Consider the following 17,367-nt stretch of genomic DNA (forward strand, 5'->3'; position numbering starts at 1 on the left):
ACTGAATTATGTAAACAAAGGCCCAGGTGTGCTGCCGTGTGCTTGAGAACTACATGTAATCCCCACATCTTCATTAATGCTTCATTAACCCTTATCCATTCCATAATGGGTCTTTTAAATAGTATGCTTGTTTTTTTGATTGTTTAATAGAATAATTTAGTTTGAAACAGACCTCCAAGATCATCAAGTCTAACTGTTAACCTGACACTGCCAAGTCTACCACTAGGCCGTGTGTGTCCGTGAGCACCACACCTACAAGTCTTCTGCATACCTCCAGGGATGGTGGCTCAACCACTTCCCTGGGCAGCCTGTGCCAAGGCCTCACACCCCATGTGCAGGCGATATTCTTAGGTGTGTCTTAAGCACTTCATGCCCCTCTTTTTGACTGTACCCTGCCAGCTTTGGTACAGAGTGCTTTGTCTTGTGCACTTATATCATGTGTTGTAGACCTTGCACCATTTTCAAAGTGTAAAGCATAGCAAGGAAAAGTAAGCATTACTGTACATATCGTATAGACATTACCAAAACTGAAGAACTTTCTCTGTCAGTCTTCCTGAAGAATGGACAGAGGAAATGAAATATGCATTGGGACAGCCTCGGTGTTCATCAGGACCATTCCCTATATGTCATCTTCTGCTTGCTCTTCTCTTCCCACAGTTGCCAGTTGCTCTTTGGTTTGTAGTTTTCTTCATGGGCAACCTTTACTATTTTTAAGTATTTGTTACTGGCTAGTCTCTCCTTTAATAATAATGAGAGCTTTTTTCCCCCTCACTTTTTTTTCCTCTCCTGAATAATTGTTATTAAGACATAAGACATAGCACTCCAACTTCTATTATTCTAGCTTTCATATTAGTTATGTCCACTTTTCAACAGGAAACACCAAGTTGGTAATAAGAATAATCAGATATGCTGTAAGTTACTGATTAAATTACTGCTGAATACAGAGATAATTTAAATCTTGTGCTTCTTCATTTGGTGGTGTGGGAATTTGGATTTTGACTTTGTGTTTTTAGTGTTGTTCAAAATTGCTTCCTTCTTTTCTCTCCTTTAAGGAAAGTATTTAACAAGTCTAATTAGACAATGTATATGTAAGGGGAAGTGAGAAAAGGATACGAAGTAGAATAAGAATGAAGGATTCTATGAAGGTGCTAAATATTGCTGTATATAATTAGAAAGAAGACCATGACAAAATCTCTGGCAGTGCTTAGTAAAAATGTTAAAGAGAGTCTACAGCAAGTAGACTGTCACAAATATGTTAAAAGAATTTAGAAATGTAATGGCCTGTTGGCACTTACTCTTCTATCAGGGAGATAAATCAACATGTAATTGATGTAATTGCATCCTTTCTTCAGCCTTTCTTTAAATGAGAGATCAGTTTCACAGAACTCATGGACTACCACTAGGAACGTATTTTATTCTTGAAAAATTTAGTAAGACAAACAATAGAATCTTTCTTAAAGATATTTAAAACAATGTGCTTGAATATGTCTTTTTTTCTAGGGTAATATTCTTCTTTTATCTTTGTGAAATTGAATTAGATAGATAGTGAGAGTGTACTAATATCTGTCACCAGCAAAGCTAGAAATACCAAATGCTTAGCATCTCAGCTCCTCCAGAAATAGTGTAAAGGACTTTGTTTTCGTGCTTCAACTTGTAAAAATGGACAGCTTCCTCTGCAAGACAAGAATGTACTAACCTAAACCAACTTTTTTTATTATTATTATCATCATGAGCATAAAGAAATTGAGCTCTACATGAACTAAATTAGGCAAACTATTATGGTATTTTTTGCCTGAGGAATTCTGTGTGGCAGTTGTGGAAAAATTGGAAAGTATTTGTCTCATTTGCTACAGTCGTAATCACATTTGCACATCTGAGAATATGCATGCTCATTAAACGTCTGCTTATATTATTGCTTTCTGCCTTTACGAGTTATATTGAAGAATCAGAACAGAAAAATAAGCAATTAATTGGTTTTCTTTGGGAGTTGTCTTCCCACAGATTCTTTTTATTTTATTTTTTTTTTGTATCTTTCTCTGCACTGAACTTCAAGCTGTCCTGCCTTGCTGGAAATGTAAAGATGACATTTTGCCTAGCAGTGCACCGTGCCAAATATTGTGCTTAAATTCAGAAAAAAAACACAGGATATCTACAAGCTTGTCTAGACTTGTAGTCAGGGATGTATCCAAAACAATCAATTTATATTGAAAATTAAGTTTATTTGCTATTCTTGTAAAATTGTTTTTTAATCTTATTTTTTTGCTTGCCTCAGATGATAAATTAATAATAAAATAATGAGAGCCTTAAACAACAGAACACTTGTGCAATGCACTGTTGTGACCAATATATAGATCATAGCTAGGGCAATACTTAGATCACTACTGATTTAAAAGTATTTGTTCCAAGCAGGAGTTGACAAGCTTAATAATACCAGGCGTGTTTCAGAGAGTTGTAGAGGGTGCTACTTGTTGTTCTGGTGATACCATTTTTTATTTTTAAATCAGGACTGTAGTTCTGATTTTACATCCTTGGGTGTAAAAATAGCAGCCACTATCAAAACGCGTGCACTCTTGCAAATGTTTCGTTGGCACATACAGGCAAGTTACAGCATGGAAGATGGTTCAGTGCCAGACTCAATGTTAGAAACCATTCATTAGCAAAAATGTCCTCATTGTCTTCATTTAGGAAATGTAAGTTTCTGTTTTAATGATGCTATCAGTATAACTCTTTTATGAAGTCAGAAACTAAGAACTTTGACATGAGGATTCTGTATATTAAAATTTAATAAGAAGTCAAGATTGTCCTTTTTCCCCTATTAATAAAATTTTAAAATTAATTACAAACATTCCTTAAAGGCCAAAATGAAAAAGTGACAAACTGATTTTCTCACCAGTTTTAAAAACTCATTTCATTCTTCAGTAACGAAACAGGTGCTCTGCTGAAGGTGACTCAAGCTACACGGGATGACTTTGTGCTGAAATGGAAAAGGTTCGATTGCCATGTCCCAGCTGAAGAACAGCACTGAGGAACACAACATGCTAACCTCTTTAACTGCTTCACTATGACCTGAAAATCATTTAAAAAAAAACAAGGCAGCATTTTTTTAGGCGTTTTTTTTTTTTTTTGTAAGAGGCAAGCTATTAATTCCAAAAGCTTGGGCCCAGTTCTCTTGGACCATAATTTTACGGAGTTAAGTTGGATTGTGCGGGGGAGAAATTTGTCCCACTACTGTAATAGCTGCATCCTGAATTGCAAAACACCTCCAGGGACCTGTAAAAACCTTGTTTATACTTGAAATGGCATTTACTGCTGGAAGATTAAGTCATTTTATCCTTGGTAACAAGTGTTTACAATGTCAGTTAAGAGAAATTTTAACTAAGGGATTATTTTGCCTTCTAATTACACAGTGTCCTTCTTGTTATTCATTAGTGCAGTTATTTACTTCCCATTTTCCTCTTTCAGTTGTCTCATATGTCTGACAGAGTAAAAATTGTCTGATACTTGCTTTCTGAAATATTTTTACTCACTTCAGCTGAAACACCAACACAGATGTTATTTTTCCTCTAATTAGCATACGCTTGTATTTCTGATAAATGAAGCAACCACAATGGTACATCTATAAATAACGCACAAAGTGTTAATGGCAAACTGGTTTCTTTTCGGCTGCAGGAATCGCAGATGATGTGAGATGACATTCTGAATCCAGGCTGAGTTCAGCTGAGCGTTTCAGTGTGCTCACGGGACGTGTGTAGTTCCTATTCTTTCAGTTTAAATAGCTGACTACAAGCTATGTGGGTGGCTGGAAGATAGAGCTCCATCCTTGGCACTGGGTATAGAATGAAAAGAGAGGAGGGCGATTTTGTTGCCATTGTGGTGGTTTCTTATTTCTGGGATGCCTCTAATTTATTTCAGAAGTCGTTTTTTTTTTTTTTTCTAAAGTATGTTAGCATTTCCCATGTTTCGTGTTCATCTGAAGAAGGCTACCAGGCATATTCTTTATGCCACGAGGATGCAGTGAGTTCAGAATAAATTTTTCTTGGCCTTACACTAGTAAGTATTACTTAAGGAAGGAACTCATCTGAGCTCTTTTTTGCAGTTTTTTAGTGGTATAAAAGAAGTGGTATAAAAGTGGCCTAAATGGCTTTGGTCTTTCATCCTTACTTTCTAATATATCATGCCTTCTCAATGCAGTAACAGAGACAAAGAGAAGTGGGAACTTGTCATGAAGTAAGAATGTGGAGGAACAGAATCAAAGGGCTTTGACTTGAACTTTGCTCCAGCTACTGTTGCCAACCAAGAACTTTCTGTGGTACACCACAGCCTCTGTGAAGGCACATAATGTACTCTGTGAAGCAGTTCAGTCTAGAAGTTGGGCAATGTTAATGTGTTTATAATAGCTAAAATCTGGTGGGAATGCCTTTTGGCCTTTGGATACTGCATGCACGTTTTAAAAATGTACCACATTCTGAAATCAAGTTAGCCTTACAATGAAATAAAAGCAGGTGTGCAGGCAATCTGGTGAGATGCACAAATGAGAAAAGGGTGAGGTGTGGTGATGGCACAACGCCCATCAACTTCACTGTGTTACTTGGGTAATAGTGCTCTCTGCCTTCCTCTGTGGTGGTCCTCCACCATGCTGGTGTCTTCTGAGCATCCTTTCAAAGATAAGGCCTGTTCTTGCCACTACTTTTGGTGATAACAGCCTGGACAGAAATACACAAAACCAGCCACGCAGTCCTTTATTCCTTGGAAAAGGAGAGAGGGGGGGGGGGAAATATGTGTTATTTTGTAGCTGGGAAAATACTCTTTACAAACATTATTTTAAGAATCTACCATATACATACGGTAACCATTTGTTTGATATTAACTCTGTTTTACGTTGATTGAGATATTTCTTCAGCTTTGTACTTGCCAGAGCTGTCTAGAATTTCCCTCTGCAGGGAAAAGAACATGCAGACCACTAGGGATTGGTACAGAAAACTCCATGTGGGCATCTGCCCAGGTTTTTTTTAGCTCTCCTAGGAAAAGAAAAGGAAGCTGCTTTCAGTATGGATATTTGTGCTTGATGTTCGAAGTATTCCCATTTTTTCACCCATTTATGATTTTAAGTATCTGACTGCAAGTAGTAGCAAACAAATGGGAATAAATTTGTGCATGTGCGCCACTAGAGGATTTTTGTTCTGTTTCTGGTTTCTTTTAATGCTTCTGATCTAGTTCCTGAAGTTGCATGCTTTCCCTCAAAAAGGTATGTTCTGAGTTTCTAGAAAAGCCACAATATCATCCCATTTCAAAGCAGTGGAGAATTGTGTCTCCAATGATAGTTTTCAGAAGTGTCAGGTGATAGATATTAAGTGTGTTGTAGCTTCCTATTACAACTGGGTATAAAGCTGTAGGTTCTTCTGAAGGACCAGATGGAGGAAGGCTCGTGAGAAGGCATGTGGCAGAACGCTAACTTGAGTTAGCTCCCCATGTTCAAGTTGAGTCTACAGTAGGATCTAGGTAGTTCTATTTTTGTCATCTCTGCTGTAATTTTTTTTTCCCCTGCTCTTGTGGTGAGAACTTTCCTTCTGTGGTTTCAGTTTCCACACATATGTGTGTGATTCTCCATTCTCATGAATGTAGTCATATGAGAGACTGTGGTCCCCTTCGGAGAAGCTTGAACAGTTTGCAATTCTGCAGCTGTCAATTACCATCTTTCAGCTAGAACTTAGTCATAAATGTCATAACTTGCAGTTATGAATGCTCCTATCCTGTTTCAGTGCCAAGTGAAACAGATTAGCTGGTCTCAAGTTGGTTTAATCTAATCTCTTTAATCTGTCTGTGGGTTATATTTATCTGCTTTGCTTTACACTGGTATGGACTAATGATGCATTCATGCAGTCAGAGTATGAATCTAAGCAGAGGGATGGTATCTTCTCAATCTGCTTTTGGCTGGGTTACAATCAAACTTTTCTTTCTACTCATTTATCTTTTTCCTTTATTCCCTTTAGCAATCTGCACTTTCTTGCAGGTTGCGATAAGAATTTTTGAAGTGAAGCTCCTTACTGCAGTTTAGTACACGTCAGGGGACATATGACTTGGATTCCTCTAGGATGAGACTGAGCTAGAACATGTTCTGCAGCGCCACACCTAATGCCTTCCATCTGTTAATTCCTTCCGTGTAACCAGGCTAGGCATGGGCTGAAGTACCAGCTTCTGAAACAGTTGTACAAGACACGGTGGCATACTAGCAACATCTGGTTCACTCCAGAAACTCACCATCATTGTTCTGCACAGCTTGCTAATGCAGACATACTGCAGTAGGAGTGTCATCTCCAACCCAGTTCTGAATCTGAGAGCACTTTTTGCTAACTTCCAGTGGTGTGGGATTAACAGATATTACCAAGGTGATGTCTTAACTCCTTGTGACAGCTACAGGATGTTTCCTATGACCATCAAAAGTATCTTTTCCACTTGAAAGTCAACTTCCTAGCATTCAGAGCCTTGCAATACCTTTGTGAAATGAAAGGGTTGTAAACAAGCAGAGGTAGTTAAATGGATGCATATGCATGAGTGGTAATTCAAGAGACACAGTCCTATTTCTGATTTCTCCTAGTAAGACACATAAAGGTTTTGTAAATACATACATATGTAAAACAAAATTAAATTGCGTTCAGAGTTCTTTGATGCGAACTGAAATTGTATTTGCCTGTAAAGAAGTCTGGAGAATCTTTGAACAATTTTGGAAAGTTACTTTTTTCTCTTTTTGTAGCTGTTGAATGTATCTTTATAACTTAATAACTCTTTATGACTTTAATAACTCGTAAATCAACTTCTATCACTCTTAAATGTGTAATTATGTCTTCATATTATATTTATTTGCTACAGGGTGTTGGGAAAAACAAGATTGTTGACAGATTCCTTCACCTTTTAAACAGGCCCAGAGAGTATTTACAGCTGCATAGGTAAGACTGAGTTACATTTCCATACTTTGTGTTTGTAGTCCGATTTCTCATGTTTTAAAACTCATGTTTCTGAAGTTTAATTTGGTCTTATTGTTTGAACAAATTCCCTGTTATGTTAGGCAGCACACAAACAGACCACAGAAATGGATCCTTTTCATAGGCAGAGGCGTTAAGCTGACAGGTTAAGGAGGTTACAGAAGTCTAGTGGAATCACTTTACTTAACAAAATAGGAAGCAAAACAGAGCTTACTGATCTCAAACCATGCTCAAGAAGAGAGTATGCTGTCATTTCTGGGGAGATTTCCCAATGCAGGTGTGAGGGGAAAATTTTCAAAGGCACTTGCTTGAATATATCATTCATTAGATAAGAAATACTCTAAATAATAAAAGTTCCTTGTTTCCATTATTTGGCATTGCTGCTTAGCATATTTGTTTCTCTAATATCCATAAACACGTTGAGATTAGAAAATTACATTTTTTTTCATATGCAAGCTAACAAAAGGACTTCAATACAAGAAACCAATTGAAAACAATTCAAAAGCTGAAATAAACAACAGGTAATGGTGTGCAGACCTTTTAATACTGATTTATCTGTCTGCTATTTATGACACGAACTGTGCGTGGATCAGTAAATTGAAACAAAGACTGAATTGATATAGAAGAATCGTTTTCAGTTGAACTGCATCCTTTCTCAGCTTCATTCCTAATCTTTACCTCCCCCCGTTGAACTTCTAGCTTCATCACCCTGTCTCTTTCTATAATCACTGTTTTTTTTAAATAGTGCTAATAAAAATGTACATCTTTGGTATTTTGCCCTTTAACGGCACAGTCCTTTTAACACTTTCTCTTTCACTTTCTCCCCAGCTTTTTGTCTTCAAATGTCTTGTCCTCTTGTTCCTAATACTTGGATAGCTCTATCTCATCACTTCTCTTCTGCTGTTTTCTTAGATACTTCCTCTCCTAAACTTCCATCACTTCTTTCCTACTAAGTGCTTTTCTGACCTGTTACTTTTCAGCTTTGCATTAACTTTCCTGTGATCTTCTCTGCTTGAAGCAGCCACCTGCTCCTTCAGGATAAAACATGTTATAATTTTGTGTAAATCCCTTTTATTTCACAAAACGCTACAATATTCCTCTTCACTCAGTGTATGTGCCTGTTGAAAAATTGTTCTGCTGTGGGGCGTGGTTAAGCAGAACAGTATATGTAAATGCAAATTCAGACAGCTCAGGGCTGGGAGTGTTGTATAAATATGCAGTTTGGGGTGATGATGGAGTCATAGAATATGTTAGTTAAAATATGCTACTTGAAAAAGCACCAGGAAAAAAAAAAGGTGCCTTTTTTTTTTGTCTAGTTGAGACAAATTTCTGTAGACTCTGTCAAGTTCTGTTTCTGGTCACAGTGTTATAGGGATAGGTGGCAAATAATGAGCAGTCCTATGCGGTTCTACAAAAATAATTCCTGAATATGGAAAAATCACAAGTTTCTATTTCCTGGGTGGCATTTTGAAATACCTTCTGAAGAACACAGTCTGTATAGTACCTGGGTGGACTTTATAGGACCTTTAAACAGGTAATCCTGATAATCCTAAATATTGTCAGTGCACACTTTTGGATTATAAAGCAAAATTAGAAAAAGTTTACCCCTCAAAAAATGAACACTAAGCTTTTAGATGTTGGTGGTTTTTTTTGGAGGGGGAGGGAAATAGAGTCAGTAGCTTATAGCAGAGACACATCTTATTAGAAAACTATCTCGTGTGTGCATTTCATCTTCCATGGGGTGGTTACTTTGATGAAATACTGTAAGAAGTTCTGGTGATCTAAACACTATGTATATTCAACAAGATTAAATCAGGGAATATTTTTCTTAGAAGCAATGAGCCAATACAAGGAATAATTTTAAGATCTCAAAATTTATGTCTTGTATTTACAGATGATGAGAGGAGAAAGACAGAAAAGAGAGTGCTTTTCTTTAAACATCTTTTCTGACATCTGTATTTACTTGTTCTATCACTGATTCACACAGAAGGGTCAGCTTGACCTAAAGAATTAGATTGCTTATGGAGGTTACAAATCCTTCTTCTTAACCTTGCTTACCTCATTGAGAGGTTTTATTTTCTTGGGTGCAATTTATATATGTAGCTCCTATTTCCATATTGATAAACATTCTTTGGAACCACTCTGATAGCAGCGCTAAGAACAGGAGTTGGCACTCGGCACTTCTGTTTCCAACCAATTTGGGGGGAAAAAAAGGCACAAGATTTTGCTTAACTTTGTTAAGTTTTATAAACCATTTTGGGACCGAAAACCTTTACTGAAAGGAAGCTGTGATTAAATTTAATAAGGAAAAAAATTAAGAAAAATGTTTCCTTATAAATTATTCAAAGAGTTGGCTGCCTTCGCTTACATACTTCTTAATATTAGGAGTTGATCATGACATAGAAAAGAATAAATACTGGAAAAATGTGCTATATACCAGATCTCTCTTACCACGTGCAGCTGGATTTATAGAACTGTTCCTGAAATTGGCAATTTGGGTTAGGCTCTGCATGGCTTCTGTTTAGGGTTGCACTTAGGAAGCATCCTGCTTCCTTTCCATGCTGAACAAATAGTTTTTACATGTTGGGATTTCCCAGTTATTCCATTTCCTAAAAGAATAAATTCTGGCAGAGTAATTCTCAAGTTTTGTTCACCCCTCAGGGCTGGTTGTACCCAGGGAACTGGCTGCATGTCATAAAACATATCACAGAGTTATCTTCCCTAATATTAAACTTTGGGGTTTTACCACTTTCACCTTGACTGCACATTCATGATGCTGCTAGAAGGTAAAAATCTATGAGGCCTGTGCAGTCGCAGGCCAAGACGACATCTGTGTAGAAATCAGACACATACTGGATAGATGACTTATTTGGAGGACATCAAAGTTTCTAATAAAGTGTAACAGAGAACGAAGTACTTGCTTTATTCCTAAATGTGTGAACTCTGGAAAACCTTGTAATTTTATGAACTGTGCTATTACTACATTTGCCATGTCTCATGTGAGCAATGTGGAAAAAAAAATCACTGGTGGTTTTTCACAAAAATCTGAAGCCAAACTTGGTAAATATTACAGATCTGTAAAACAAATTTCACTGAATCAAGAAAAAGCTTTTCATGAAAGTTGATAATATCTTGCTGTAAATTACAAAGTTTCTTGAAACAAGAATATTCAACAGAAGGAAAAGGAAATAAAATCTTTAGAGTAGACTCAGGCAAGAACATGTGCCCTGTCAAGACTATAAAAACCTTCTTAGCCCTGAAAATATTAAAATGTAAGCTCCTAGCTCTCCTGTGTAAAAGCATCAGAAGAAAGTACTGTGGACTTGAGACTGTTGGCTCCTTTGATGTGATCAAAGAAAAAAAAAAAAAAAGATGAGTTTTACTTCTCTTACGATCAAATTACTAACGAATAGTACATAAAGAATGGTTTTGCTGGAGTACAATATCCTTTATCTGTCATTTAAAGTTATGCATCTGCTTGGAGTTCAGTCCTACTGTCAAGCTGCTTTTTAAAATTTCAGTGACAATGATTTCTTTTCCTTGCAGTTACTATTTCTGATTAGTGTGGTATTATATAACTACAGTATTCACTCTTCTGTTTCCAGTGCAGGATTGATCTGTGGCTCAAGATGTTTTGTTTGGTTGGTTTGGGATTATGAAGAGGCTTTTAAAATAAAGCTTCCCAAAAGCTTAGATTCTTACAAGGAATGTGAAGAAAAATCAGTGACATACATTTTATAGTTGTTTCTGCTGGAATAATAGATGGGGTGCTAGATTTTATGTACTCAAGATGTTTGAATTAATATGTACATCAAGCTTTTGGTGTCACAGAATCATTCAGGTTGGAAAAGACCTCTGAGATCATCTATCCCAACTTTTAACTTAGCACTGCCAACTCCACCGTTAACCCATGTCCCTAAACACTACATGGGCCTGTTTTTTGAAGAACTCTAAGGATGGTGACTCAACTGCTACTCTGGGCAGCCCGTTCCAATGTTTCATAAGTCATATGTTGTCTAATCTTAGTGTTCATTAAATATTCTCCTAGTCTTTAATATATGAAATTAAGAAAAGGGGAAAAAGAAATAATGGCATATAACTTGTTCTCATCTGAAATTTTATTTTTGGCAGCTATGTAGCACTGGGGAAATTCTGTGGAGATCATGTAGTGTCAACCGAAGATCTGATGTACAGCTGTGAAAGCTACCACCTCTGTTCTGCTGGTGTTGAATTGGATTTAAGTCATGTAGCCAAAAGAGCAACTGGCAATAGGAACCTTCTGAAATGATCTGACATGAGTTGTGCTTCTAATTACTCTAATAGCAAGCAAACAAAAGCCTCTCTCCCGATAGTATTTTTGAGAAAAATCATGTGTAAAGAAGGTCTGTGTTTCAAGCAGCACATTTGCTTGGTTCAAGAAGACACAATTTTCATTTTTCTGTGTTAGTACCTTCTTTGTAAAGTTTGGTATAAATTACATTCATTGATTTTTGAGATTCTCAAAAGCTGTATGAACACGTACTTGGCAACGAGCCCTGCTTGAGCCACAGGGGTTGGACAAGATGACTTTCCAACCTCAACCACTCTGTGACTCTGTTATTTACCAACAATTTCTGCAAAGTAGTAGCTGGATGACCCCACTGATCTCTTATTCTAGTTATGTAGCAGTAGCCTCTCCTGCTAAATCAAAATTCTTCAATAGGAAAAAAAGAAAGAAGTTAAAACTTAGTTTATCACGTCTTCATAAAATTAGTTAAGCCAGCAGTGGTTATTCCATGTGGTGAGTCCATTTGCGTTGTCCTTAGCTGACACCCAAATGTGCAGTATCAAAAAGTAATTAGAACTGAAGTAATTAAGAAGCAGCTTTAGATTTCATTGTTTTTAGAACAAGAAAAATAAGAACATTTTTTGTAATGGGATTAAGTTTGATAACTTCTAGAAGATTTATTTAATGTTTTGATATAAGCGTAAATAACTAGCAGAAATTTTTCTGAGATGTTTGCTGGCTTCATGCTATCTCGGCCATTGATCAGCCATGGAAATACAAAAACTGCAGCTCACCATCTCCATCTCTGCAGAGTGTCTGCCACAGGCATTCCCATATGGAAATTAAAACTTTAAGAAAATTAAAACTTATCAGTCCTTTCTACTGCTATGGAAACTTAGTTACTGTCAACAAGGGGGAGAACTAGATGCCCCCTCTGAGCTACCACAGAGGCGGCCACTGAAGTCATAGTAAGTAAAACCAGTCAACCTCAACTCTGGTGTCTTCAGTATGTAGATGAGCAGTCATTTAGTTGGGAAAGAACATTGTGGTCACTTACAGAAATAGAAGCTTTTCATGAGCAGGCTGCAGTGTAATCTACATCAATAATTTATTGATGGGTTATGAATGGATTTCCTGCTACGCAGAGCCTCCATGCAGAAGGCACAAAACAAGTAGTTCTTGTTCAAGCTTTCTCTTTCTGCATATCAATATATATTTCTATTTTTTTGCTTGTGAAATATGAAGCAGTTTATTGCCCAAAAAGAAAATAGGAATCTTTACAAACTCATGTGACTAAAAGAGGGAATGATTTTTAGTGCACGGGAGCTGTTCTTTGTAATGTCAAAAAAGTCAAAGTTGCTTATAAGTATGGTTTGATACCTTTTAATGAAACTAGGGGATATATGAAGTTTTCTTCTTCTTTAGCTTTGAAATAAATCTGTTTGAAAATGTCGTGCTTGCTTCGAGGTTTGTGCCCTTAAATTAGCCCTATTAAGTCTTAGTTCTCTGTGTGATATCCTTTCTTACAAATTCAGGTAACTTGTTTTCCACTTTTCTATGCATTAATATATATCTAGGCTAAAGCAGTTTGCCTTTGTTTTAAATTTGATGTCTTACTACTGTCAGTAGGATGCTGACTGCTATAAGAATTCGTTATCTGATAATCTTGCTATTATTTTAGAAGACACCGCACTACCTTATTCTGGTTTTCCTAATGTTATATTTCATTTCAAAGAACTTACCCATCAAAGTTACTGTTTGCTTTAGTGACTGATGATTTGAAAGTGTGGTATGTGGTTCATTTTAAACATCTACTACACTTTGTGCTGTGCCTTTTTTAGTTCTCTAATAAATTACAGTAATCTGATGATCTTTTCTTCCAAAAATTAACTGAGTTTACATACGTTATCCTTTTCAAAATAAATGTAATTTCACTGTGATCTTTAACAATCAAATTAATGGAGAGGTTTGGGATAGGAAAATGAGCTTATAGTATCCCTACAAGCAATACTTACTACAAACTGTGCATTAATCTTTTGATGTTAATTTTCTTTCTCTCTTTTTCGGCACACGTAATCAGTATAAAATCTAATTACCTGTTTCCCCTATTGAGATCATTTAAAACTACCCTTTCAGCTTTATTGACTTCGTTTTTTTTAAATTCAAATTAAAAACAAAAAAAAAGTTGTTTCGAGAAGTAGTAACTTAGTTCACCCAAGACACAGATGAGCGCCTAATACCGTAGAGCACTTAGATAGTGCACTTGTTCCCAGAATTATTTTTGGTCCTCTTCTCTTGAAAGAGTATAGGACTATGTAAGAAATTTAAATGCTGATATAGCTGTGCAGGTCTTTTAAAAAAAGTGAACAACCACAGAGAAGCTATCTCTGTAGAAAACTTTTGTTGAAGCAAGTGCTCTTAAGCTGCAGTTGTTTGTTGCAAGAATCCATTGAACACAGTGAAGACATGCACGTGTGTGTATTTTATATGTTGACAGACACAGAAAAAAGGCTGGGTGATCATTCCTCATGATTTGAGACCTGAATCTGTATGTGTAGAGTATTTTCTTTTCATGTTGGACAAAGTAACCAGTGCATCCTTTATTTTTTATTCAGCTCAGGTTTGGAAACACACAATAACAAGACATGTTGTTGTTGCAAAGATTTATGCTGTAAAGCATTGAATGTGCTGGCTAGCATTTAATAGGTGTCTTTGTTTTTTTGTTTGTTTGGTTTGGTTGTATTTTATTTTTTTTGTGGGGGGGGGGTGTTTTGTTTTTTACACCTTCAGTGTTGCAATGCCAAGCTTACAAAAAAGTTCATGCAAGCCATTGGTCTTTTTTTCCAAATGTCAGCTTTTTGTAAGTTTTCTGACTAGTTCTGCTATTGTCAGATTCCAGGTGTTAGAGAATTACTCATTTATCTTTTTGTAGGAATTGAATTCAGCTTGAATATCCTGCTGTGTGACTGCTATGGAGAAGTAACTTAGGTTACAAAACCAGGTTGTTTCATTTTCTTCTGTAGCTGAAGTAACATTCTCTAGCTTTTCTAGCTAGTATACTCTGTGAAATGTATTCTTATACACAATAAGGGGAGCTGTAGGGTGTCGTGTTTCTTCTTTTGTGGATTTTGCAATTAGGCTGAATGACTTTGTTGTTATACCACATTATGTTGCAAATGTTGCATCTTGTTTTAAAAGATGGATTTTGTAACTTGATTTAAGTATATAACCTGAATTAAACATATAATTCCCTTTGGCCTTTGTTCTGCCACCCACAGTTATACTGAGTAATAAGTACTTTTATACTCCAAATAATTCTTTTGATTTTAAACAAATATATGTCCTGCTGAGTGGTTATAATAGTCTAGCAGAAAAAAATTAGGGATGTAATTATCCATACACACAGAGAAAGGTAAAAAGTCTTTAAAGGATCATTTTAACAAAGAAATGAGAAAGCTGGTTGGCTTTTCAGGGGTTTCAGAATTGCCTGAACTTAGTTGTCATGTCATGCAATGATATTCTCTGTTGGCTAAAGAAATAGAATTCGTACATGTCAAAGTCATGGAGATTGCTTGCTCTTCATCATAGTAATCCATGAGTAGATTAGCTAAGCAGTTAACTTCAGATGGCTCTTGGCCGAATTATTTTTTGAATACTCATAACATTAGGTCACGTCAGCTGGATGTATTCAGGTCTGTTTAAAACGTACTTGAGAAGATAGATAGCTGTATCTGCATGTACGTAGGTAGTTAATTAGGTGGATATATACATCTCAGACACAAAGAGCATCAATTATTAGAACATGTATTCTGATTCTCTGATTCTTAGTTCCAACTGAACACTGTAAAGTTTCTCTTGGAGAATAAGAGGTAGATCAGTCCTCAATCTTATTTACCTAAATTTGTTACAATGACCACCAGCCCTAAAAACACAAGGTTACCTTTCAGAGATACTCTCTTAGTCTTTCTGCCTCAGTAAGTGCATAAAAAAGCTAGGGCAGGCTTCTTCAGCACTTGTCAAAACGGAGTAATTCCAGTGAATACAGATGTTGGTAATGTTAGCTGAGGTTCTAATAACATGACCCATATGTGGGCAGAAGCCTTCTTGGGAGCTTACATTTTAAAATAAAGAAGTGCAATACATTTTCCTTTTCTTAAGCTGGACGTCACTAGCCTTCTTAGTGAAGAACTTAATGCATTGATCTCATTTCTCTAAAGAATGATCTTTCAGCGAGGTAGTCCTAAAGATAAACTTGAACAGATCTCAGGGAAAGAGGGAAAGAGTCTCCTATACTCTAATTGTTTGAACTACAGGCCAGGTTAGCATTAAGAAATTGTATGAGTGTAACCTAGGTGGACAGTAGTTTTGGTTCAGTCTTGGGAAGATTAAAAAATACATTTTTTTCATTTGTAATTTTTTTTTTTTTTAAGTATATGTATATATACACTCTCATCCATAGTCACTGCCATCTGTTTGGCCTCTATTCAAATTATGAATGGAAGTTCATAATTCCTTGAGGCATGATCTCACCAATAACAAAAAATGAGTATACTACGGTAAGAATGTCCCTCTCTAGCTTGCATTGTTTTGTAAGGCTGGGTTAAAGTCTAGGAGGATTGTCACTTCCCTCACATCTGCTGTTCCCTTGTTTTCTGTGGTCGATGGAAATTTCTCCTGGCATGTCTCGTAGTTCTTCCCTGGAAAGAAGGTATTGCTGTCAAAGAAATAATAACTGTCAAAAACCAGTATGTATTGAGTAAATCTGTAGACCTCTGAAAAATCTGCCTTTGGGCTATATAATGCACCAGTAACAAAAAGTAAAAGGCAGTGATGTGAGCCAATAAACAACAACAACAAAAGTCAAAAGAAGTCTCAGAAATGCTGCTGTGAATTGAATGGTAGTGTCACGAGTTGCTGGGTTTGGGTACTAGATCTTTCCTTCCTTTTTTCTTACAGAGAGTTTGTGGGCAGGGTTTGCAAGATAAAAATACGTTCTTAGGAAAGACATTAGTGAGTTTTTCGTATTTTTCTTTTACAATCAGGAGAAAATAAATCAGTTCAGTTGAGCAGGATGACGATATGTCAGACAGTTTTTCTCACCCACTTCTGCATTCCCACAGTTGTGCTTCTGTGTGTCAGAACTATTTTCGTCGTGGGTGCCAAATGTGATGACATTATGAGGGTTTTGTATTCGCGTCTTTGTTAGAGCCTAGTTAATACTAAGATGGTAATATTAATAAGTAAATGTGAAATAGAGTTTTCAGACGTTTCCTGTGGGAGTGAAATTCTACAGTCTGATGTTTCGGGTGCCAGACGTATTTTACACTTCGGAAAATCTGCATGCCATATAGTTCAAAAATACTTCAGATGTAGCATATTTTTATTATTGTCTTTCAGTGTCTTTACATTTACTTAATTCATCACAAAGTGGAAATTTAAGAAACAAAGTTCAAGGAGGCAATGCAGTTATTTTTAGCCATTTTTACCCTGTTTAGTTAGGTTTCTGAAGAACAGAAATAATGGAAACGAATTGCATAGCTTACGATTCTGAAAGGAATATTTACCTGTATTAACCCAAGTAAAATCATTCTTATATACATTGGCTGAATGTAACATCCAAAGTACATACTGGAGTTTTGCATTCACTTATATCATCAAACTAAAGGAATTCGTCTTGGGCTAGGTATTTAGCTTTTACAATACATTGTAAATTTCCTGAAATATTTTGTTAAAATACTAGAGCTGAACAAGACCAAGGCAGAGGAAAAGAGGTAGCCATGGATAAGTAACCACAGAAAAAAAGTTAGAAATTGGATTTGGGATTTCAGTTGTTCTTTCATCTTGATTCCTTCCACAATTTTTACTGATTTATGTAGCTTTTATACTAGGCCTTAAGGAAATGGTAAACTTTCTAGTGTTTATTTCACCCAAAGGTATGGTCAGTTCTGTCTTTCCTAAAGAATGAGATCATCCTAACAATTTATGTTTGGTTTACACATTGTTAAAGTCTTACGCATCTGTAACTGTATAGGCTTGAACCCACAGAGTTGCTTCTGCATAGGCAGAAGTTGCAACTGTTAACAGAGGCAGACTGATGGATGCAACCTGAGAAATTAGTCC

At 36.3% G+C, this 17,367-nt stretch overlaps 1 protein-coding gene across 1 annotated transcript in view; it reads left to right on the plus strand.

Annotated features, from left to right (window-relative positions):
- VWA8 (von Willebrand factor A domain containing 8) overlaps positions 1–17,367 on the plus strand; it is a 192,288-nt gene that overhangs the window by 80,932 nt on the left and 93,989 nt on the right. The window contains exon 21 of the mRNA XM_084510032.1: positions 6,868–6,944. Within this exon, the coding sequence (XP_084366158.1) occupies positions 6,868–6,944 (77 nt within the window). The remainder of the gene's footprint in view (positions 1–6,867; positions 6,945–17,367) is intronic.

The sequence above is a fragment of the Aythya ferina genome (genome assembly GCF_964211825.1).
Source record: "Aythya ferina genome assembly, chromosome: 1".
NCBI lineage: Eukaryota > Metazoa > Chordata > Aves > Anseriformes > Anatidae > Aythya > Aythya ferina.